This window comes from Peromyscus leucopus, chromosome 12 (genome assembly GCF_004664715.2).
Source record: "Peromyscus leucopus breed LL Stock chromosome 12, UCI_PerLeu_2.1, whole genome shotgun sequence".
NCBI classification, from domain to species: domain Eukaryota; kingdom Metazoa; phylum Chordata; class Mammalia; order Rodentia; family Cricetidae; genus Peromyscus; species Peromyscus leucopus.
Genome location: NC_051073.1, coordinates 50,216,532 through 50,241,621, shown reverse-complemented (window position 1 = coordinate 50,241,621; position 25,090 = coordinate 50,216,532). Strand labels below are relative to the sequence as shown.

The following is a 25,090-nucleotide window of genomic DNA, read 5'->3' as shown; positions in this document are numbered from 1 at the left end:
ACTAACCCAGTGGAGATTTTTCACGGATTCGATACAGTTTTACCTCTCCATTTCTGACAAAATGAAGACTGTTTCGAAGTGACCACGGGAACGGAGGATTGATCATTAATTTGTCTGAAAGCACACCTGGGTCTCAGTCCAACTCTGCTTTGAGGTCCCTGTCTATCAGACACTCTTCTCTGTTGTGAGACTATATCTCTTGGCTGGTTGAATGTGAACCAAAGTCCTGGGGCAGCTGCAGATCTAGAGTAAGCAGAATGTGGTGCCACAGGCAGGGCAGACACGGATGGAAACGTGCAAGAAGTAAGATCCTGTGATCAAGACAGACTCCTTGGCGGAGTGGTAGTGGCGCCTGCCTTTAATCCCAGCACTCAAGAGGCAGAGGCAGGTGGATCTCTGAGAGTTCGAGGCCAACCTGGGCTACAGAGTTGAGTTCCAGGCAGATTCCTTAGAGACTCACAAGGTTTTCTTTTTGGTATACTGGAATTAAAACCTTAATTATAAAAAGACTAGCAGTATAAAGCATTATAATCAACTGATACTGACCTGGAAAGCATCCTAAGAACAAAAGTAATGTGTACCATAAATAAATGTACAAGGACAAATTGGGAAGTTACAGGCAACTACCACAAATAATATTTGACAAATACTACTGAAGTAAGCACAACATCTGAAAATTATTGTTCAGCTAACTTGCTCAAGCACGAGGCAGGGAGCATCTTTGCAGCAGTTGACAACAGATTTCTGACCACAGAGAAGGTCCATCATCAGAAGCTTCTCACTGCCCTGAAGAATACTGAGGTGGTGGAGTTGCTTCAGGCTTTTGAGGTATAGGACCAGGGGTTCTGTATTCACAGATGCAGCTGATGAGAAACTTCCTGTAAATAATAAACACCTCAGCCTCATGGGCTGCCTTTGCTGTATTGAAAGGTAACACATTACCAGAAGTGGTGGACAAGCCGCTGGGGTGAGGGGCAAAGTTCACCAGCTCTGAGAAGCTTCCTATGTGCTCTCACCAATAATCTACACATACCTCCCTGTGACGATGATATCCAGAGTAAGAATTTAGAAGATGGGGACTGGAGAGATGGCTCAGTGGTTAAGAGCACTGGCTGTTCTTCCAGAGGACCCAGGTTCAAGTCCCAGCACCCATATGGCAGCTCACAACTGTTGCAACTCTAGTACCAGGAGATCTGACACCCTCACACAGCTAAACATGCAGGCAAAATGCCAATGCACATAAACTAAAAGTAAATTGTTAGGAAAAAAAAAAAAAAGAATTTAGAGGAAGGAAGCCAGGCCACCTCTTCCTTCTCTTTCCCTGGTTCTATAAGGAAAGATGGAGGTTCTATTGATATATTCCTTTTACTCTCCCACCCCCTTCCCTTTCCCAATTTATACACTATTGAACCACTTCCCTCAATTCTCTGCTAGGCAGGTAGAAGATGCCGAAGGGATGGCCAGACCCTGCACCGTGCTGACATTTAAAGGTCAGATCTCATTGTATCACAAATAATGATATTTCCCTTCCACGCATATGAGAAGGATAGCAGTGAGGATTACTGGAGGGAATCTTTGAAAGTTCATTGGGCCCAAATGACTTCATTTACTGCAATTTTGCCAAATGCTTTAGCTGAGGAAGCTTTTGTCAGAGACTGCAAAATAAAGTAAAAGGATAGACCCACCCAACTACTGTGTTCCCCTGATTTTATTGACTTTATATCATTAGCTTCTTAACCAATAGAGATTTCTCAAGGAACTTTAAGAAATGATCAATGGCAGAAATCAAATCCAATTTTCAAATATCCTATTTCATAACTGGCCTCCTTTTCTTTTTCTTTTTGTGGTGCTATGAAACTCAGGGTCTCAGCCCACGAGGCAAGCTCTACCCCTGAGCTACAAAGGCAGCCCTCCAGAGTCTTTTTGACCACTCAGACCTTAGTGCCAGAGATCAGATACATGCCACCTCTGCCATCTGTGGAAAGGGCACATCGCTAACTCCACTTATATTTCCCTATTTAAAAGAATAATTGAGCTGGGTGATGGTATACACCTTTAGTCCCAGCACTCGGGAGACAGAGGAAGGCAGATCTCTGTGAGTTCGAGGCCAGTCTGGTCTACAAAGCAAGTTCCTGAAGAGCCAGGGCTACAAAGAGAAACCCTGTCTTGAAAAACCAAAAAAAAAAAAAAAAAAGAGTAATTTATCTTGGAGAAATCACATGTTCTTTTAAAAGCGTCTCTTGCCCTCACACGCAGTATTTGTGGAAGACTTTCATTCAAGACTAGAGAGATGTTGCCACTCCAGTGCTCGAACCTCAGGCTTCACAGCTAACCTGTCATTGGTTCCTCACATAGGCTCTGGTCTGGAAATAAACTGTTTCAGTTTCTAGTGTGCTTACTACCAATGGCAGGCTTGGACATTTTGCTTACATCATTTATTCTCTGTCATAATCCGTTCAGCACTGGATACATAGGCTTATTGTGGATGAAGAAACTGAGGCTTTGCCTTGGCTTCAGAGTCGCAAGGTTTGCCAATGACTACCTAGGACAGAAGTCCAGGTCTTGATGACTGGTGCTATCCAAGAATACCGTAGGCATAGCACTGCTGCTTCTGCTGCTGTATCATCTAAGCAAGCCACAGATGCTGCTCCGCATCTTCTATAACATCCTTTGGCTGCCATTATTGCCAAATGCTAACATCCTTTGGCTGCCATTATTGCTAAATGCCTAGTCTTCACTCCAGCGCAGGAAGATCAACAAAGAGATGGAAGCTTTTTAAAATTTTGTAACGAGCTGAAAACATTTCTATGCAAGGACACACGAGGGCACTCTAACCTTCTCTCAGTTAAAGAAACATTTTCTTTGCATTCCTCAGCAACCAGCTTTGACACAAACACTTTTCTTAAAATTCAGCCTCCTTCCCCATTCCTCAACTTAGGAAGGCTGAGAAATGAGCCTTGGTGTCTCTTCTCTCTTAGGAGTGGCTACTTCCACTTACTACTAGCTGCTCACAAGAGGAATCTATGGCTCTATCCACCATTGCAAAGACATGGTTTTGAGGATGGAGAGATGGCTCAGTGGCTATGTATTATTTATTTATTTATTTATTTATTTATTTATTTATTTATTTATTTATTTATTTATTTATTTATTGGTTTTTCGAGACAGGGTTTCTCTGTGTAGCTTTGCGCCTTTCCTGGATCTCGATCTGTAGACTAGGATGGCCTCAAACTCACAAAGATCCACCTGGCTCTGCCTCCCAAGTGCTGGGATTAAAGGCGTGCGCCACCACCGCCCGGCTGGTTATGTATTCTTATTGCTCTTGCAGAGGAGCTGGGCTCAGTTCCCAGCACCCACATTCAACAGTTCACAAACCCCTGTAACTCCAGTTACAAAAGATCTGATGCCCTCTTCTGGTCCCCACGGACACGTGCACACATGTGGTACACATTAGCATGCACAAGTACACATGTAAACATAAATAAATATTTTAAGCTACATTAATTTATTTCTAACTACATTTAAACAGAAAATATGCTTACAGGTTTAGCTTAACCATATTTGCAAAACAGCAAACCATACTCGGAACTGGGGTTGTGTTTATTGATTTTTGGTTCCTATGAGAATTTGTTAAACTGCTGGAGAAATCTGTTTCCCTCCCACAGATCTTCAGTGAGTATCTTCGTGTTGGTTGACAATGGCTGGACAGCACATTGATTCCATTGGTGGTACATTCAATTCTTAACATTTGTGATAGTTCTCCTTCATTTCAAAGGCTGTCGTTTCACAGCTTGGTGGGGGCATTAATACTCTGGGGGTGGAAATCCAAACCTAATCATCTAGTTGGTTGACTTTTCCACAGGGTAGGTAGGGTAAGATTCATTTAATGTGGCTAGAAAGCTGGCTCAGTGATTAAGAGCACGCATACACTTCACTTGCTCTGAGGGCCTGAGTTTGGTTCCTAACACCCACATTGGGCACCTCACAACCACCTATAACTCCAGTTCCAGAGGATCCAAAACCCTCCTATAGAGTCTGGCTGGGGCCATCTATATTCATACATGCACATGTTTTCTCCCCAATATTAAAATCTAGGAAGGGGAGAATCTCAGATCTCTTCCAAGACAAGCCAGGGTCTTCTCTCTATTCTGTGAATGAAATACTAAGCCAAGTGCTCTGCCAGATGAAAGGAGGAGGGAAAATCCAATAAGTAGCGTCTAAATTACACAAAATGATAGGATTAAAGAGAGCGTGCACACCCGCCTCAGCGGGGAAAGCCAGCGCAAACACATCTCACCCTTGAAGACTGGCTCTCTGAAGAGCTGCGTCTCCTAATGCTTCACGCTGCTCTTTCTGTCTAGTGCAGGAAGTTTCTCTCTGCAGAAGCCTTGCTGGGTGATCACTACACAGACCACTTAAACCACCAGGCTGCTTTTGTTCCGAGTCAATAAAAAGCCTCTTGGATGTCTGGTCTTCGAAAGTGAAAAAAAAAAAAATGCAACTTGTTCAGATGAACAGATCAGTGGGTGGCCCTTCATACATACCCAACGTCATGGTACCATGCATTAGAAGCCTGGCATAGAGTCAGTCAGGCCCAGAGGAAAAGAAAATTAGCCTTTATTACAACAACAGGAAAGAACTGAGGATTTAGCTCAACACTGGCTCAGACTCCAGCTCCATAACTTCCTTTTATTTAGACTTGATAAAAAAATTTTTGACAAGAGCCAGTTTTTACAGTTCTACCACTGATATCAAGAGTCTTGTTTTTGGCAATCTTCGTGCCTCTATTTCTTAATCTGCAAATTGGGGAGAAGCGCACCTCTATCACTGAGTTGTTGTAAGGATTTAACTAGGGCTTATGTAAGACAAGGAAACCAGCACAGGAATCCTAGTTAATCTTGTATTAGTCTTACTAAGTAAGCTATCCCTCTGCTCCTGTTGGCGTTTCCATACTCCTTATACTAAGTGTTGGGCATCTTAAGACTTTGCAATGCAGTTACAAGCACTGATCATGTCCTAGGCATCAGTACCTTTTTGCTTGTTTCTCCTTAGGACCACTAGAAACACCCATCCCTCATGTCTAAATTCTGTCGATATTTCAAGATTCCATGTCCATGTCTCTCCTCCTCCGTCTCCCCCTCCTGCCACCTTCCCCATCAGATGCCTATTTTGAACCAGACGCCAAGTATATACTGAGATGACGAGACCTGGCTGTGTGTGGTAGAGGAAGAAATAGGAAACAGTCCTACTGGGTGTGTGTGTGTGTGTGTGTGTGTGTTACAAAGAAGTTGTGATACAAAGAAGTCACTCCTGAGCTGTTTCCTGCAGGATGAATTGTAAGTGACCAACTGAAGCAAGGGTGTTGGCTGATAGGGTATTAGGGGAGAAAAAGCAATTCACAGACTGGGGTCATAAAATGAACGTATTTACTTCAAGGGTTTCCTTAGGGCCTTAAATTGTCTGACTCCATACAAAACAAAGGACAACACAGGACACTTCCTTAGTCGGGCTGGACTCTATTTCTACCGGATTTTCCCCATCTCTTCCACCTGTCACTTCTGCATTTTGCCACGTCAGCCCTTCTGGATTCCCTGAAGGGGCCCTGTGTCCCATTTCTAATTATTCTCCTTTACTTCCTTCTGTGGCCTTCTAGACTGCCCTTCCTCCTCACCCTTTCAAATCCGGCTCACATGCCAGGCGGTGGTGGCGCAAGCCTTTAATCCCAGCCCTCAGGAGGCAGAGGCAGGCGGATCTCGGTGAATTCGAGGCCAGCCTGGGCTATCAAGTGAGTTCCAGGAAAGGCACAAAGCTACACAGAGAAACCCTGTCTCGAAAAACCAAAAAAATCCCGCTCACAGGTCCCCTCTTCCTCAAAGCTTTGCTGAAGCCAACTCTACCAGGAAGCAGCCTCCCTAAGCTGCAGCCCTCCAGCCCAGCTGGTATTGATTTAGGAAGCACTGGCCATATTCTGAGTTTGCTGACCTCATTCCAACTGCTGGATATTGCCTACAAGTGTATGAACTGTAGCTCACTCACTTAAATTTTGTTATAGTATCTACGATGACATTAGGTATAAAAGTAGGCAATCAGAAAGGATGGTTACTAGTAGCTATATAAAATCCTAGATTTGTTTTGTGCTAGATAGTGTTCTAATTACACTGTACTTAATGCTTATTATATCTTTTAGGTTGTTTGTGATGTGGTCCAGCTAGGCAGCCCTGACTGGCCTACTGCTCACTAGATACTCATTACTGCTCAGGATGGCCTCGGCATGTCCTGTTTACCTATTTAATTTTTCTTCTTCTTTTTTTTTCAATGTGAATTTTTTAGCCAGACCCAACTAGACATGGCAGTATCTATTCGCTTAGCACTTGGGAAGTGGAGACTGGGTGATCAGGAGTTCAAGGCCTTCGGAAGGCCTGCCTCAAACAAACAAAACCCCCAAACACCAGATTTGGTGATACACACCTGTGATTTCAGAATTCAGGAGGCATGAGGATTGCTATTGCAAGTTTGAGGCAACCTGGTCTATATAATAAGTTCTGGATCAGCCAAGGCTATATAACAAGACTCTGTCTTCCTAACACACGAACAAAATAATTTGAGTTTATTAGAAGTCTAGTTTTGACCTTTGTTCCCTAGAGATTCTGTGGCTGCATGGAAAAGTCTAAGGCTGTGACTTTAGGTAGAATTTTGAAAGGGTTAAATATTGAGGTCAGCTGTATGGAGGTCCAGTCACTTGTGGACACAGGAGGCCAGGTGTCCGGCAATGCTTTACAAATTGTCACATATCAATCCCTGGGAAATAATGCAGCTCCATGACCTCATAGGGAGTGAGCAACTGGAAGCTACATGTTGGCAACATTTTTATGCTGAGCCCCATGTACCCTTTCTCCGAGTTATAATCTATATATAGTCTTGCATGGAAATAAGCAATAACCGTGAGCACACAGCTGTCGGTGAGTTCTATGAATCTTAGCAAATTATCGGACACAAGGAAATCTTGTGTTAGCAGAGTAGAGGTGAGCTTCTGGATTGTGTAGCTTTGCACAGATATTATAATTAGCTCCATTTTACAGACAGGGAAACTATGGGACCAAAAGGTTAAGCTTTTCCTCAAAGATCAAGTAGCTGCCATGCCTATAGGTACCGGGAACAGAAGTTACACCCTGAATGATGGGTGCTGCTGTACTTCTTTCCAGACAAATAAAAATGAAAAATAGGCCAATCACTGATTCTGAGTAATGGGGCTTGTCAAGCAAGCCTGGCAACCTATATTTGATGTTTGGGACCCACATAAAGGTAGAAGAAGAGAACCGACTCCACAAAGTGGTCCTCTGACCTCCACACTCCAGTGGAGACCCATGGCCCCAAACACATCTCATACACATATAGACACACAAAAACACAACCACCCCACCACCACCCACATATACAGGCACACAGGCAAATTAACGAAACCGAAACAAAAAACTCCAAACTCTTAAAGATGGACACAATATATACATGTAGCATCATGTAAACAATATGAGAGTGTGCCTGGCAAAAATGTGCAATTGTTCTAAATCAATTAAGATAATAAAATAATAGGATAAGACACAAAATACTAAGAACAGATATAAAAAACCGAACATATGTTCTTAAATGCTGGGGTTTAGGGTAGGTGTTTCTGATGGGAAACAGATTAAGACAAGGTGTCACAGTGTAGCCCAGGTTGACCTCAAACTCAGGAACCTCTTAACTTGGCAGTGCTGAGACTAAGGCAGATTAGAGCAGTTTTGTTTTGTTCCGTGTTTGGGTTTTTTGGAACAGGATCTTACTCTGTAGGCTGGGTTGGCTTGTTTGGAACTTGCTGTGTAGATCAGGACGACCTCACACTGTGGCAATCCTGGATGGCTCTGCTGGTTTATTGGCTTGAGCCATCATGCCTGGCCAGGACAGTGTTTATAGAAAAGTATTTTGTCTCACAGCCCAGGCATTTAATCTCTACAAATTTGATATGAATAAATCAATTTGCATGCTGAGCTATTTCAGTGGCCTGAGCTGAAAAACAGAGTAATTTACAAAGCTTTATGTGAGAAATGTGCCTTACGGTTAGAAAATACAGCAAAAGATTCACTTAGGAAATTCCTCACCATTCTTGGGAGCTATTTTATTGTACCTGGCCTTTCCATCTTAATTACTTCTATGTGACCCAATTCAGAATCATTAGCTGGAGTCATCTGATGCCAGTATGCCCTGCTAAGTGCCCCCTCTGCCCTCTGTGCTTTGCTGGTACTCAGCACATCCACGAGGAACTGATGTCACTGTGTGGGAAGAATCTCCATATCTGTCTCCATCACTGGACTGTAAGGCAGTCAGGACGTGGTCAGGTGGAATGCACGCCCATCTCTCTATTCTCTAAGGTACTGACTACATGTGTACAGAGGATGTGCAAACACAACTACCTGAAGGAACAGACATTTAGAGACGTGCTTAATGCCAGTAAGCTTGGGTCCCTTGATCCGTTTGCAAACCTCTGTTAGCTCCACCCATCTTCCTCTTACAAAGAGCGCTCCTTCTAGCTGCCTTTTTTACCCCAACACCTGTTTACCCCTGGCTCCATTTATCGCCATTGGTCCTTCTGGCTTATCTAGGGCAATGAAGAGGAATGTGCCAGAAGACATAGAAGACAAAAATAAACCAGAAAAGGATGACTAAAACAGCAGTTATAAGAAAAATCTGCAGTGAACAATTTAAAAAGAAAAGTCCTAGAGACTAGATTTCCTGAGTTAGTTTCTCATATGGTCTCCTGGGGCTTCCCATGTCACACACCCATTAGGTCCCTGGAGAAATGCAGCATCTGCAGAGAATAAGACTTCCTATTAACAAGTGCACCAAACTAAGCATCCTTAGGATAGTTGGAGTTAACCAACGGAACCAAGATTCAGGATCAGGGGAACCATTTCGGGGTCTCCCAAACCGGAGAACAACATCATTATACCTCATTGCCAATCCAAGGGGATACACTTCAACTCTCAGGCTTGATTATTTTTCATGAGGCATGTGGGAGCATGTTAATAATAACCATCAAACTGCCAGCAAAATCGGAGAGGGCCATGTGGCCAATTTAATTTTTAATCAGTTGCCTATTGAATTCATAATTAGTCACAATACACCAAACCAATGTGTAAAGTGAAAACCTGGAAGCAGAGGGTCTTAATCAACATATTGCTTTTATGTGCGCAGAAGTTGAGAGTCCCCCCCCCCCCCAGGAGAGACACAATCCAGGGACCTGGTCTACCAATACCTGATTGGAAGGAGTTGCAGAAAGGAGTGGTTTCATGGGTGCTTTCCAGATCGAAGTGATTTTCAAATAAAATATTTATTTGTAAAACACATATAAGAAGGGCTTCTCTGGCCATGGGCACTACTCCACAGGCCAGCCTTTCCCTGAGCTGTCCTAAGAATGGAAAGATTGTACCAAGCCTCTGTTCCCCATGCCCCTGCAGGGCACACACATATGCCATCAGCTCAGGCAGTCTCCATAACTCACTCTCCTCAGTTCAGCCCCCATACCCTGATTATTGCAGGTTTAAGGGGTTTCAGTGCCACACATGAGAGGCATTGTAAAGCTCTCTCTATAAGCACCGGTGTCTATTATCTTTCAAAAGATTTTCCTGGTCTTCAAATGTCCAATAGGCTCTGATCACCATCCACAAGTAGACACTGTCTAGAGCAGTGGTTCTTAACCTTCCTAAGGCTGTGACCCTTTCCTACAGTTCCTCATGTTGTGGTGACCCCCCAGCCATAAAATTAATTTCATTGTTGCATCGAAACTGTAATTTTGCCACTGTTAAGAATGGTACTGTGAATGTGTGATATGCAGAATATCTGATATTTGATCCCTGTGAAAGGTGTTCAATCCCCGAAAGGGGTTGTGGACCACACATTGAGAACTGCTGATCTCGATGACTCACTTAAATTCCTCTCTCCTCACTGATGTCCCACTCTGTCCCCATACAGAGAACACCTCCTTTATGGGAGTCACCTCTCATAGAAGGGAGCCTTCTCAACTCTGAGGAAATCCTGTTTCCCTTAATATTTTAACATGGAAGAAACAAATAATAGTGGGGGAAAAAACTAGGCAAATGTTTAGGAGAGGAGCAAAGTTATATTAAGTGAAATATTCTGCTACAAAATCCTCCTGCTTTCATGGAGCTCCTCGGTGAAACCTCGGATGTCAACGTGTGGGGAGGAAAAGTGTTATTTGACGATTGTGGTAAAGCAAGCCCCGTTTCCACTTCATAGAAAGCGTGTGTGCTGCACACAGCCAACTGTCACCCCCCACTCCACCCCAGCCCCACTGCGGCAAAAGACACGGTTGGAGAAAGCGTTCAACAGGAAATGACCAGATCCAAGAAAAACAGGTAGAAGACTCAATCAGCACACAAATGGACCGGCTCTCTGAGACTTGACATCCAAGACTTAGCTCTTTATTTGGCTTTTTTTTTTTCTTTTCTTTTCTTTTTTTTTTTTTTTCCGAGACAGAGTTTCTCTGTGTAGTTTTGATCCCTGTCCTGGATCTCACTCTCTAGACCAGGCTGGCCTCAAACTCACAGAGATCCACCTGGCTCTGCCTCCTGAGTGCTAGGATTAAAGGCATGCACCACCACCACCTGGCCTTATTTCTTAAAATAGGTAAAAAAAAAGATCTTAGTTGAAATCTAAACAAAGTCATATACTTTAAAGGATGGGTCACTGAGAGTATGACTCAGTAAAAGCATTTGCATAACACTTCAGGAGGAGTTCTGGGTTTGATCCCCAAAGCTAGCTGCATAAAATTAAGCATGATGGCACACACCACTCAAGAGCTGGAACCAGGAGGATCATCCTAGGCTACATATTGAGTTCAAGGCTAGCCTGGAATGCATAGGAATTTACTTTTAAAAAAATGAAAACAAAACAAAACAGGAATACAAGCTTAAAACTCGAATCACCTGATATTGTATATAATAGCCTCCATGAGTAGAGGGAGATGGGCCAACTCTGCAATTAAGATTTAACTCTGAAATCATCTCCACTATGTCTTATCCCAAGTCTGAGATGTCCCCCATGCACTTGAAGCTCAGCAGGTCTAGACTAAGTAGATATGCCTTGCAACGATGCTCACACCTGCTGGCACACCAGTGCAGGCATTCTGGGAATGTCTCCTCTGGCTAATCTGTCTTTCTGGCTAATCACTAAGTCCAGTTGACATTTCCTCTTAAGCATCTCCAGCTTCTGTCTCCTTTCTGTGGTCTACATTATCACTTACTGTTCCTTGGTCAGGTTGCTTCCTACTTGGATGACCCCCTGCCATGTGCCTTGGTTACAGCTGCTACTTGTTCCCATACCTTTCATACTGCAGCTGGAGTGACCTTTTAAACCGCAAGGTTGACATTTTCCATCGCCTGCTTAAAACCCTTCACACTCCTCACTGCACGGCTTGTTTCTCTGTGACAGTCTCTTGTCGTCCTCGCTGGCCCCATACTCACTATGGAGACTCCGATGACCTCCTAAGTGCTGGGATTACAGGTTTGCACCACTATGCCTTATTTTACAGCCTCACTAGAACTTGGTGTGTGCTTTTTCAGATCTCTCACAACTAAGCTCCACCCCCCAGGACCTCTTCATACTCTTGTTAAGGAGACGTTAAGCCCCTATCACAGATTATTGGACCTCTAAGTACTTTATGACCTTACCCCTTATTCTTCCCCCTTCGTCAACTGAGACACATCTATAATGAATTATTTCAGTGCATTAATGGGCCTCTCTGGACTCCCAGCTCTTGTTAGGATGCCCCTGCCATATGCTCTTCCAGATGCAGCCGGAACCTCCCCTCTTATCTTACATGCACATTATGCTGTAACAGGCTGATTAAACGTGCATTTCTCCAACTAGCTCTTTGAATGCAGAGGCCATGCTCTTATTGACAGTCTTTGAATTACTAGTGCCTGGGAGAGAGTCTGCTGTACAGAAGGTAATCGACACATGGGTTGAACATAGTAAAAGAAACAAAGCCAAGGCTGCTGTTTTTTTTTTTTTGGCCTCCAGCTAGCTCTAACAGCTGATGGGTCCTTTTGATTCATTTTGCTCTAAGGCATTCAGGGGTCTTTCATCAACTCCCGAACAAAGCTTTCAAGTGGCTGACTTGAGCATAGAACTCAATTTTGGCATGACATACGGAGCTCTTTAGGACCCTGTGCCCGCCTGCCTGCCTTTCCATTCCTCATCTCCATCCCTTTATTTAAATGAAATCTATTCTGATCACACCAGATTGTCTGGGTTTCTTCAAGGTCACCATCGTCTTCTAAACCTCAGTTCCTCTGGCACATGACTCTCCTCCCCCTCTCTCCAACACCTTCAATTTTTTTTGAGTCTATTCAAAGGTCCCCTTGAAGTAGGGTAATAAAAAAAGGAAGATTGAGGGGACTCAGGAAGAGAAAGGAGACTTCCAACCCCAGAGTCTGGATGAAGTTTCCTAGTAGCTGAGGGTTAAGAGTTTCAGCATAATTACTATTTTCTGGAAAAGTTGCCTACACAGCATTCCTTTTTAGATATAGAACTTTTCAGATGGAAAATTAAAATAGCCCCCAAAGACACTTATGGATACATGACTTCTGAGTGGGGTCTTTCTCCTTTTCCAGATGTAAACATGTAATTTTGAATTTTTTCACAAACGAGACTTGTAAACTAACCTGTCTTCATAGCAATAACATGTCTTAATTTCCTTGAGAAACCCTTTGGCCTACAGTTTTACCATCTCAGTTGTAACTCAGCCAATACACCCCAGGATTTCATTTAACTTCCTTGCCATCTTTTGAGATGTATCTTCAGGAGCCTCCGAATCATGTATATGCCTGTTGTGAAGACATTTAAGTATGACTCTTTCTTGAGATGCCTGCATTCAAGAATATATTCACTTTTCCCCTAAGCATTTATCTTTCTATTAACCCACATGTAGTACGAATCTTAAAAATTCTTATTAATAAAAACAAGCCTGGCCGGGCGGTGGTGGCGCACGCCTTTAATCCCAGCACTCGGGAGGCAGAGCTAGGCGGATCTCTGTGAGTTCGAGGCCAGCCTGGTCTCCAAAGTGAGTTCCAGGAAAGGCGCAAAGCTACAAAGAGAAACCCTGTCTCGAAAAATAAAAAAAAAAAAAAAAAAAAAACAAAAAAACAAAACAAAAAAACCCTGAAGCCAGGTATTGTGATGAATGCTGGAAGATCAGAGAAGCAGAACAAGCCACAGCTTCCTCACTTTGCCAGTTCCTCAGCTGATCCTGTTTCCTCAGTCTGGAAGCCTCTGAGTCCTCATCCAGAATGAATCTCAGCTGAACTGTTGCTCGAAAGCCTGAAAGCTTAATCAGCTAGTTCCTGGCTTTTACGCCTTATATACCTTTCTGCTTTCTGCCATCACTTCCTGGGATTAAAGGCTCTTGTTACCATGCCTAGCTGTTTCCAGTGTGGCCCTGAATTCACAGAGATCCAGACGGATCTCTGCCTCTGGAATGCTAGGATTAAAGGCGTGTGCTACCACTGCCTAACCTCTATGTTTAATATTATGGCTGTTCTGTCCTGACTCCAGACAAGTTTATTAGGATGCACAATATATTGGGGGACACAACATATCACCATACCCACACACCCTAGTCTATGTTCAAAGTCTATAAACTCCAGTTGGGCATGCTAGCTTACTCCTGGCATCCTTCTTCAATCATCGCACTTGGAGGACAGAAGCAGGAAGATCAGGAATTCAAGGCTAGCCTCAGCTATTTACCAAGTTCACAGCCTGTCTCAATCCCCACTCCAAATAAGAAAGTATAATAAACTTCAACTCTATTTCATACCACTGATCCTGACATTCTGCAGGAAGCCAGGAATCCCGGCTTTGAGTGAATAGAGTTTTCTGGAGGGAACACTCTGCAGTATGTAAGAGTTTCTGACCCCTGCTCTACTGCTGTGGACAATCTCTTGCCTTGTTTTCCTTCTGGGAACAGGACTGGGAGCTAGTTTCCTGGGTGTTACAGCTTCTGTGCATTCTTCTTGGTCATGTTTGAATTTTAGTTTTTTTTTTTTTCTAAGATGATCATTTCATGAAGAGTAGGGAGAAGAATATTTCACCTGATCTGATACAATATATGGCACCAAAATAAATGTTATAAATTCATGATTTTCCTTTAAATGAGTTATAATTTTCTACATGGACAATGAGAACCAGAAAAGGCAAGAGGGGTTTAAAAAAAAAACCAACACCAATAATTAAAGTCAAATTAATATTGTGTGCTCACGATTTCCCAGGAGGCTCCACGTGGCCTCTGTGCTTGATCTAAACTCACCTCTCAGAAAGACTGAAACAGTAACCACTTTCACCCTGTGTCTGCTTGGCATTCTTCCCCACCTGTTTGCAATTGCACTTGAAGACTATTGCTTGTAGAACATAAGACTTCAAGTAATACATGTTCCTAAGATATTCATCTCGGGCTGACAGAGTCCTGAATATCTGAGTTCCTCCATTACTGCAGACTGTGGCTGTACTCCAAACACTTAGGAGGTACAAATGGCTCCTTCATTCTCTCTTTCTTTCACCCTCGCCGACTTGGAACTCACTGTGTAGCCCAGGCTGTCCTCAAATCTGCAGCAATCCAACTACCTCAGACTTCCAAGTGGTGTGGACCACTGCACTTGGCTCTATTTTTTTTAATTTTAATATTATTGGATTTGTTCATAAAAAAATACTGATAGAACATAGTATACACACACACACACACACACACACACACACACACACACACACACACAATTCTAGAGAGTAAGCAGAAATTGCAAGCAAGCAGTTACTCTTTTAGAAATTTTCTGCTCCTGGAAGACAATGTAGCCACAAAGGAGGGGCTCTGTCTCAAGAGTTGACATGACTTAGATGTCCCACTTAGAGAGCGCTGCTGGCCTCTGTAACCCAAGCTGTTTCCTCTTGGGGTCACCTGGAGATCTTCACTCGTACTCCTCCTTTATCATTTGATCCTCAGGGTTGTTCAGCAATATAACCAAAAGCCTTGAAACCTTTAACGCCACAAGTGAGACACAGCTGGCCTTCTGCTTAGCCAGATTTGTAAACACACACAGATCTAGTGAAGGATTCCTACCACCTAAATTTGTTCCCTGATGCGTGTTCCAATTCTTTCCACACACAGAACCACACCACTTGTTATAATGTCTATAACTAATCTCTGGAGGCCTGGTTTAAGCTGTCACTGAGTCAGCATCTGGAGAGGTGTTTGAAATCTTTCCCAAAGGCAAAGTTATAGAAAGCTGAAGCACATCACCTCCATTACCTTTAGTGTGCCTGTGCTCAGAAGCTCCTCGGGGCTGGTGAGAGATGTGGAGGTAGGTGATCTGTCACTCGGGCAGAGATCAGGTCAGACCATGTGTTAGAAACCAAACCTCTGGCTTCAGAGGGATCTGGCAGGGGAGCAGGTAGGAAAGAGCCACCGAACTGTCGGTGGGAAGGGTAGCAGATTGTTCATGAGGTATGAGCAATGAGAGACATCAGAATTTGGACCCTCTTGGGGGGAGGCCAAGATCATAGCAATTGTGTGGTTCCTGTGGGGGAGTGCATGTGTGTTGGTGTGTGGAGGCTGAGGCATCTGTTTGCATGGATATATATATATATATCCTACAACCCCAACCCCATGACGACTACAGGAGTGTATTCACCATCCATGCAAACAGATATATATATATGATGACGGAGTAGAGGAGGGTGACTCCTAAGGGAACGACAGAAAAGGCACCACAAACATGGCCTGGCGTGTCACAGAGAGCTAAGACTTTCCCAGAGGCTTCAGATGTCTACAGATGACAGGGTCTGGCAGCTGAGTTAGGGGTGGGTGGACAAGACAGAGTCAACAACCAAAGGAGACTTTTCCAGCTCTCTTGACCAGCTGTTAAACATTGCATTTAAGACTCCCTTGGTTAAGACTCCCTTGGCGTTCAGAGCTAGGCAACCATGGGCTTCTTTCTATCCTGTCCCTAAAGCTAACCCTCCTAGGGGCGTGGCCTGTCAAATTATGCTAATCTGATCAGAGGGGCTCTCAGGGCTTAATTGGATAGTGGGCTCCTTAATTAGACTGCAAATTACCTGAGGGTATAGATTGCACCTCAGGCCTCTTTTCTTGTTTCATCTAGGCTCAAGCTTTGGATCTTGTGATTGGCTTTAAAAAGACACATAGTAATAATTGTATGCAGCATATTTTGTACCAGAATGAACATTATATAAATTAATTCTTAGATTAAGCAAATAAGGTGGGATACTTTATCTTGACCAAGGTTTCAACACTTGGGAGGGGTAAATCCAGGCAATGCAGTAGAACACTTAGATTCTTAACCAATTCACAATCCTGCCTGCCTGCCTATGTGTATGTGTGTATGTATGTATGTATGTATATATCTATATTGATATTTATTTTGTGGTGCTATTGGGGATGAAACCAGGGCCTAGTGCATGCCAGGCAAGTTCCCTACCAGAGTTATATCCTCTCAGCTTTTGGTGTTTTGAGACAAGGTCTTGCTACATAGCCTGGGATGACCTTGAACTTAAGATCTTTCTGTCTCAGCCTCTTTGACATTGAGATTACAGGCCTTCACCACTTCATCTAGTCCAGGATCTCACTTCTAACAGGTACAGGTGATGCTTGAATTCTTGCTCTTTTTCTGTGATGTTGGGACAGGTATTCAGGAAGTGAAGAACTGTTTCAGGAGAGAAGGCTGTTCGTGGAAGCACCCATGTTGAAGCTGCTCTGTCTTCCCCCAGCCCTACCGGAAATGAAGACCTAGCTGGGCTGGTGGTACAGGTTTGGGACACTAGCTACTCAGGAGGCTGAGCAGGAAGATAGTGAGTGTAAATAAAGCCTGCCTGGGCAATCTAATAAGACCCATTCTCAAAACTAAAAAGTGAAAACATGGCTGGAGATAGAAGGTGGTGATAAAGTGCTTATTTATCATGCGGGAGGCCCTGGGTTCATTCTCCAGCACTGTAAAACCAAACCAAAACAAAACAAAAAAAAGCATCCCTGCTTAAGAAATCACTTGGTGTCTTATGATATGTTTTAAATTTTGGAGTCCGCATTATTTGGTTTGGCTTTGCCCTTGATTTTCCACATCCTCATGTCCACCAGAATGGATTTGTTCTGGGTTCAACTCAGAGCTCTGAGCCAACGCAACACTGTTACACAGTCTCCTTGTTCACCTTTGAAATGATCCCTCAATTTCTTTTAGATGCACCACACTTGCTATGACTTCCAAATCTGAGCAATGGCCCCTTCATCCTGGTCCCTCTCATCCCCACTGATTTCGTCTCCACATCACCCAAGTAAGAAGAAAGTGTGTACCCACATGGAGGATAGTTGCAGAAATCACCAAGTGGTCATTAGTTCAACTTCATAGACGAGGACAGGATCCCAGAAGGGTAGGAAGGAAGAGGAGGGGGAAAATGCCAGCCACCTGAGAAGACAGAGCCGTCGGGAACTATAGCTGGGCCAGTCACCTAAGACAGGATGGCCCTGAAGAAGGTGGATAGGGCAGGGGCAGGCCAGGTCAGTGAGAGAAAGGTGAAAAGGGGAAGGAGAAACCAGAGCATCGAGAGAGAGCAACGGGAAAGGTGAGATGCTCCAGGCTGGCAAGGGGAGAAGGAAGGCAGAAAGGATGCTGTACCAAAGGCCTGTTTCTTTTCTAACTCTCCCACCCATCTCTTTGGCCTAGAATTTTCATTTCCTAGGGTGCTTGTGACAGGGCCTGTCGAGAGGTTCAGGAATACAGTGAATACCAACAAGAAGTGGGTTCAAAAGTTTTCACATGGCTTCCTGTGGCTTTTTACCAAAGGTGAACCTAAACAGTCTATTCAGTTTAGCTCTGACCACATTGGAGGAGGAGCTGGGCTCAGGAGATTGAGGCAGGAGGATAGCTTCAAATGGAAGCCAGACTTGTCTATATAGTGAGTTCATGTCTATCATGGGCTACAGTGTGAGTCCTTGTCTCAGAACACTAAAAATAAAAAGAAACAACATAACCCAACAGAAAATGGTGACTGTGAAAAGAAACAATGTAACACTACAGAAAATGATGACTATGAAAAGAAACAATGTAACACTACAGAAAAGGATGACTGTGAAAAGGAACAATGTAACACTACAGAAAAGAATTACTGAAAAAAAAATGTAACACTACAGAAAAGGATGACTATGAAAAGAAACAATGTAACACTACAGAAAAGGATGACTGTGAAAAGGAACAATGTAACACTACAGAAAAGGATGACTGTGAAAAAGGAACAATGTAACACTACAGAAAAGAATTACTGAAAAAAAATGTAACACTACAGAAAAGGATGACTATGAAAAGAAACAATGTAACACTATAGAAAAGGATGACTGTGAAAAGGAACAATGTAACACTACAGAAAAGGATGAGTGTCCCACACCGACATTCTTCCTCTGCCGCCTTCTGCATTATTCCCTTATCAATCACAAGTGTCTGAGCTTCTACCCCATACTCAGTAGAATTGGGGTCACAAAGAGATATAGAGATGCTTTCAGCAACCAATTCACAGACGAGAGGAAAAACAGTAGGTTGAGAATGTCCCAACGAAAGGACTGACAAGGGCCATGAAGGAGTAGGGAAAGGTGCCTCCATCCACGTCCCTCATCATTTAGCTCAACTGAACTATTTTGTTTGGAGCTGCCCTTCCCAACCCTAATCTTCAAGTAATATCTTGTAGTCCTGACCCACCTACTAACTAACTCTCTGTCTTTGTCTGTCTCTGTGTCTGTCTGTCTGTCTCTGTGTCTCTGTCATCTCTGTTTCTCTGTCTTTCTCTCTGTCTCTCTCGTTCAGGGTCTCACGTAGCCCAGGCTTATGTAGAATTCACTCTGTGGCCCAGACTGGCCCCACACTCATAGAGGCCTTCCTGGTGCCTCAGCCTCTCAAGTGCTGGAGTCAGAGGCTCCAGCTACCCGACCCCCTCTCTAACCATTCCCCAAATGAGGTCGAATACCATTTTCCCAGCAAAGCTGAGAATACACAATGGAGTTGCTCTGCCCATTCTGTGTGCTTCTGCCACACATTATCTGCATCTGTTTTGACATTTATCTCAGATTGCTCCTAACTGTATACGGTAGGGAGGTCTGCAGAGGTAGGTTTACATTGCTGGGTTAGATCTTTAAAAGTGGGGTTTTCTTAAAATGCACTCAGGATATGATGAGGTAGATCCTGCTTCCTTTCACACAATTATGTTCTTGTTGGAACTAAAACTAATTTCTTGTTTCAAAGGGACATAAAAAATGTCCTGCAGATCTAAAAGGACTCAGCAATCCGTTCCAATACTTCTATATTTTAATAAAGAACTGGTTTTTAAAACCTTTAATCAAACTGGGCAGTGGTAGCGCATATCTTTAATCCCAGTAGAGGCAAAGGCAGACTGATCTCTGTGAGTTCCAGGTCAGCTTGGCCTACAAAGTGAGTTCCAGGACAGCCAGGGTTGTTATACAGAGAAATTCTGTCTTGAAAAACAACAACAAAAACCAATCAACTAACCAGCCAAACAAACAAACAAAAAAACTCTCAAACTCTGAATTAATCTTTAATATGAAAAAGATTAAGAATTTCTTTGAACTCAGTATATTTTTAATATGCTTACTTTTTGAGATGAGTCTCATTCTGTAGCCCAGGTTGGCCTGAAACTTACTATGTAGTCAAGAGTGGCTTAGAAATTGCAGCAATTCACCTGTTTCAACTTTCCAAGCACTGCAATTATAAATGTGACTCATCATGCCCAGGTCTTAATCGATATCTTAATCATAAGTGGAAATACTGCTATTTCATACCAGTCAGAATCAACAGTATGACCCAAGAGCCTTCAACTCAAGAAGGCTCTTCCCAAGACCAAATATCTTACCTTTAATAAAGGAGAAAGAACGCTGTTGAAAAACAAAACAACAAAGCACCCCCCAAAAGAAAAGAAAAACATTTTAAAAAGGAAGAAAAGGACAGAACAGTAACATATACAGAGACAACAAATTCATTCAAGATCAGTATAGAGCCAAGTGTGGTGGTTCACACTGTAGTCCTAACCATCTACTTAGGAGACAGAAGATGAAGGATTTGGTAAGTTCCAGGCCAGCCTGGGCTACAGAGTGAAACACTGTTAAAAGAAAAAGGAAGGAAAGAAGGAAGGAAGGAAGGAAGGAAGGAAGGAAGGAAGGAAGGAGGGAAGGGAGGGAGGGAGGAAGGAAGGGAAATGGTATACATTATATAGTTGAAAGAAAGAAAGAAAGGAGGAAAGAAGAAAGATAAAAGAAAATGAAAGGAAAACTATTCCCTCTCAGAAAATGTCAAGTAAAGTATTTGTATAGTATACTTTAATTTTAAAAAACTAGCATCTATAATTTCCAGATCTTTTACCTTGTAGAGATCAAATGACTAGACACAGTTGGGAATGAGAATAAATCTCAGATTCTCCTCCAAGATAATTCAATATGTTTGAGTGACCGTGGAGCTTAACAGGTGGGCTTAACAGTTGCGGAAGTAAAGTAATCCACCAGGGCTCTGTTGAGAGCACACGTCCACATGTGTTGTCTCCCATCAATGCCTAGGCACGTGCAGCAGGTGCTCCCACATTTGACATAATTAACTCCATCCAGACCTATGATTGCCAGACCCCTCACCCTTTTCCCAACCTTTCCTATGTCACTGCTGCCATAGGCCCCCTCCTCAGGGATCTGGCTCAGCACACAGACACAGGGGATCAAAGCACCACTTTTGAATTTCAGTCTTACTGGGTTAGAATTCAAACAAGCCTTTCTGTCATCTATCTATCTATCTATCTATCTATCTATCTATCTATCTATCTATCTATCTATCTATCTATCTTATCTATCTATCTATCTACCTACATATCTATCTATCTATCTATCTATCTATCTATCTATCTATCTATCTATCTATCTATCTATATCTGTCTGTCTGTCTCTTTACCTATTATATACCTAATGTCCATGTACCTGATATCATTCACATTATATTATCTATACATCTCTCTAGACAGCTTTCCTCTGTATCTAGCTAACGTTCAAACTGATACATGATTGCTCAGATGAAAACCACCTAATTCAGGCTGGGTGTGGTGGACTACAGTCCCCTCTAAAAGGCCTGCAGTCCCCAGCATTTAAGAGGTAGAGGCAGAAGAATCAGGAGTCCCAGGCCAGCCAAGGCTACATGAGACTCTGTCACAAACAAACAAATGAATAATGACAACAAAAACCCACCCAGTTTTTACCACCCCTTTCACATGCTGCAGAGCATGGTCTCGGAAATCTGCCTTTCAGCCAGGAAGCATCTCTACTCCTCTGTACTTCCCAAGGCCCCTCAAGGGCACTGAGGCAGTGAATGAGTGGTTTTGTTACATAAGCATTTAAACACTAGCTCTGCCACTCAGCAATATATGCAATCTTGAGGAAACAATGTAAATTTTCTAGATGATAATTTCCTTATTTCTTTTTTGAGACAGGTTTTAAACTCACTATGCAACAGAGGGTGACCTTGAACCCCTAATCTTCTGCTTGTACTCTGCTTCATTTATATGCTGCTGGGGATCAGACTGAGGACCTCATCCATGCTAGGTAAGCACTCTACCAACAGAGCTACACCACAACCCCTAATTTCCCTTTTCAAAAATGAGGGTACTAATATCTATTGATTTCATGGGAAGTATAAGTACTTGAGGTAATGTATAACAGTGGGTACTTCAGGGTGGAACTCAATAATGGATAGTTATCATCAGGGATGGTGGCCCACGGCTGCAATTTGGAAGGCTGAAGCCAGGCTAGGCTACATAGGGGAGATGTTTCTCAAAGAAAGGCTAGAAAAAAATAAAGTGTGTATGTGTTGGGGGCTGTGGTCGTTATGACCAAGGTAGCAATAATATGGAGGAAGGGGCAGATGATGGAGCCCTCTTCCTGAACACCTTCCAAAAATTTTTATTTCTCATCAAAGCCAGGCTGAACCTGACTGCAAGCCTTCCCCTGGGACATATTAAAAGTCAGGGTGCAGTAAAGATAACCAGCAATGTGGGGTGGGGCGTACATGGATGGTACTTAATGTTTGAGTTTCCTGTTCTGAGCCGACATACCTACATGTATCTCCTCCATTCCTGGGGAAAAGACATTTCATGGCAGTAAATGCAACCTGTTTAAGGAAGTCGAGGACACTATTTTCTTTTCCACTTAGCAGGAAGACTTTGCTTCACAGAGTAGGGTCAACAAACCTTGAGTGCTTCATAGAACTAATACTGAGTTCCCAGTAAGGCAGTGGTTCTCAAGAATTTTGTTTCCTCTGGCAATTCTAATAACTGAAACACACTATGGATCAAGAACAAACACCCATATTCTTTGTAGAGTCAGTCAGAGTTCACAGTCAAGTCCAATAGAGCTACAGTTTGAACTGTCCAAAGTACAAGGAAGAAGGAAGCCCAGCCTACCGGGACATGCCCTGAATGACAGGGTCATTTAGGACCTGCCTGAGATGCCATTCTGTTTGCAACCATGAACTACCTGCCATATCACTCAGCAAAATAATTCCATCGAGGAGCTGGAAGGCAAATGACTCATGTTAAAAGTGTCCCATGCATCGTTTTGGAGATGACTCCATAGGCACCAATTAAAACATGGAAAAGACATGTTCTAAAGCATGGCCATCTGGCATTTCCCAAGGAGCTGTAGTTAAGGGCCAGTAAAACAGAAGAGATTGTTGTAACTGTAACAAAATTTCGAAACCTTTCCCTTGTTCAGCAACAGTGAGGGCCCATGAGGACAACGATCCTGGAAGAGTTCCAAAAGAAGAGTGAGAAAGGCAAAACCTGCATCCAAAGCCAGCATCCCTCTTCCCCACGCATAGAAAGCAGACGGAAGTGGCATGAGGTCATCTTTTAATGCAGAAACAAAGTAGATAGGTCCAGGGAATGTTTGTGAGTCTGTCTGATAGTCTAAAGGTGAACTTTAATTGCTACGTGTCCAAGAAAGAGAAAGAACCAGTCCACCCCTTGCTCCTTGAGTGCTTTCTAAGTACCAGTATCACAGGACTTTGCTCAGCTCACCAAGCCAAGCTCAGTGTGGTCTAAACATCCTTCCCAAGACAACCAGGCTTTAACAACCCTTTTGGCAGAAAGATGAACTGATTGCAGGAGAGTGATGTCAAGCTTTAAAGCCTCTGGCAGGGGATTCAGCAGGAGCAGGGGTACTTTTCAAGGCTACAGTTCTAGATCAGCCAGGCAGACACCTGTGTATATATAGACAAAGCTTCAAACACCATCACTTCATCACACCTAATGACTGCCTGTGAGGACAGCTTGCCGCCTCTATTCCTGGATTTTCCAACAACAAAACTATGTGCCTCCATATCCAGCCCCGAGTCTGAACCAATTTTCTAATAGTTATCTGATGTTTTTTCCACACAAGGTCAGATAAACGAGAAAAGAAATATTTTTCAGCTTTAATTTTGATCCAAAGCTAAGATTGTTAATGACTTTTTATCCATTATCCTTGATCTCTCCCCCTTTTCCTTAAATGATTCAAGTCAGCGAGCCCTTCACATACCCAGAGCTCAATATTAAGAAGGTTAACAATCTTAGGTTGAGGCTGTAAAGCATAAACAAAATAAAAACAAGAAAACAACAGTGCAGTGATTCCATTCTTCCGACTGTCCCCTTTGCCAACGATGCAGTCTGCCTGACTCTCTTTCAAGCAGCTACCTTCCTGTTAAGTTTTTTATTTGGAAATAAAAGAGATCACCGACAATTATTTTTTTTTCAACACAACAGAAAATAACCCAGCCCATTAACAAGCACTAAAATGGCAGAATTAAACACAGTGTGAACAAGTAGTTATAGACGAATACCTGGGATTGCCAGATTGGAAAGGGGGACGTGGTGGAGGTGAGGGGGGAGCGAGGCCATCCAGTCAGCATTGCAGACCTCCGAGGCTGCCTTTGTCCCGCTGGGATTGGGAGAGCAGATGGTGCCCATCCTGAGTTTCCTCCTGGCCTTTCTAAATGCTAGCATCCCTCTGGTCCACGATTTAGACAGGCTCAGCCCAGCGCCACTCACTCTGTGATCATCACCGCTCGGGGCTCTCTAGACATTTCAGAGCACATGGGTCACGCCAGCCTTTTCAAGATGCTTTTTTTTTTCTGGCTGGGAGATGGGTTAACTAGGTGCTTCCCTACCCGCTGTGCCCGCAGTCCCCACCCTCTCCGCCTCGCTTCTGAGATCCACTCCCTTAATCTCCTCAGTGTCCCTGCTCAGTTAAACTTCTTAGTTTCCCTCTGGAGACGGGGGAGGCAGGCCCGAAGGTACAAACCTCACTGACACCCACAGCATCCAGGAACAGCCACACCCGCAGCTACTCACACGACAGGTGCCCACAGGGTATAGAGACATGCAGCGGGCTGCACACACGTGCGCGCCCGGGTTGCACCATCTCTAGTTCATGGGTGCTCCCGTGGGTGTCCCTGGGCTAGTACCCAGGCTGGGCCTGCCTGCCACCCGCCCCCACCCGGCTTGTCTGCCCCCTGCCCTGTGCTTTCCTGAAAGGCTCTCCGAAGTGTAACCGGCGGCCCCGGGACTCTGGCGGCCCCGCCCCGCACTGCCGGGCAGATTTGCCAGGCTAGGCGAGCTATGATTGGCCGCTGGCGGAGTCCGTTCTGATTGGCCGACGCCCCGGGGGCCCGCCCCTGCCTCCCTCTCCCACGCCTCCCCTGCCTCTTAGCTCCTCCCTTCTCCACTCGGACTCTGCTGGTGCCCAGACCGCGCTGAGGCCTGCTGCTCCCAAAGGGGAAATGTGCACCGTGCCGGCTGTCTTCAGATTGATTTTTCCACCTAGATCTTCAACGCGACCACAAAATAGCTCTCCCCCTTTCCTCCGCCTTGCACTCACTGTGGTGAAAATTACCCAGAGAGCACTACATTTTCCGCAAACCACGGAAGCAGCCAGAACAGAAGAGCTAGAGAGGCCGAGGGAGGTGCT

The 25,090-nt window shown here is 43.9% G+C and overlaps 1 protein-coding gene across 1 annotated transcript in view; it reads right to left on the bottom strand.

Annotated features, from left to right (window-relative positions):
• Positions 1 to 24,678, bottom strand: part of Plcxd2 (phosphatidylinositol specific phospholipase C X domain containing 2) — a 53,570-nt gene extending 28,892 nt beyond the window's left edge. Inside the window, exon 1 of the mRNA XM_028872042.2 lies at positions 23,964 to 24,678. Within this exon, the coding sequence (XP_028727875.1) occupies positions 23,964 to 24,126 (163 nt within the window). The 5' untranslated portion in view covers positions 24,127 to 24,678. The remainder of the gene's footprint in view (positions 1 to 23,963) is intronic.
• Positions 24,679 to 25,090: the final 412 nt, after the last annotated feature.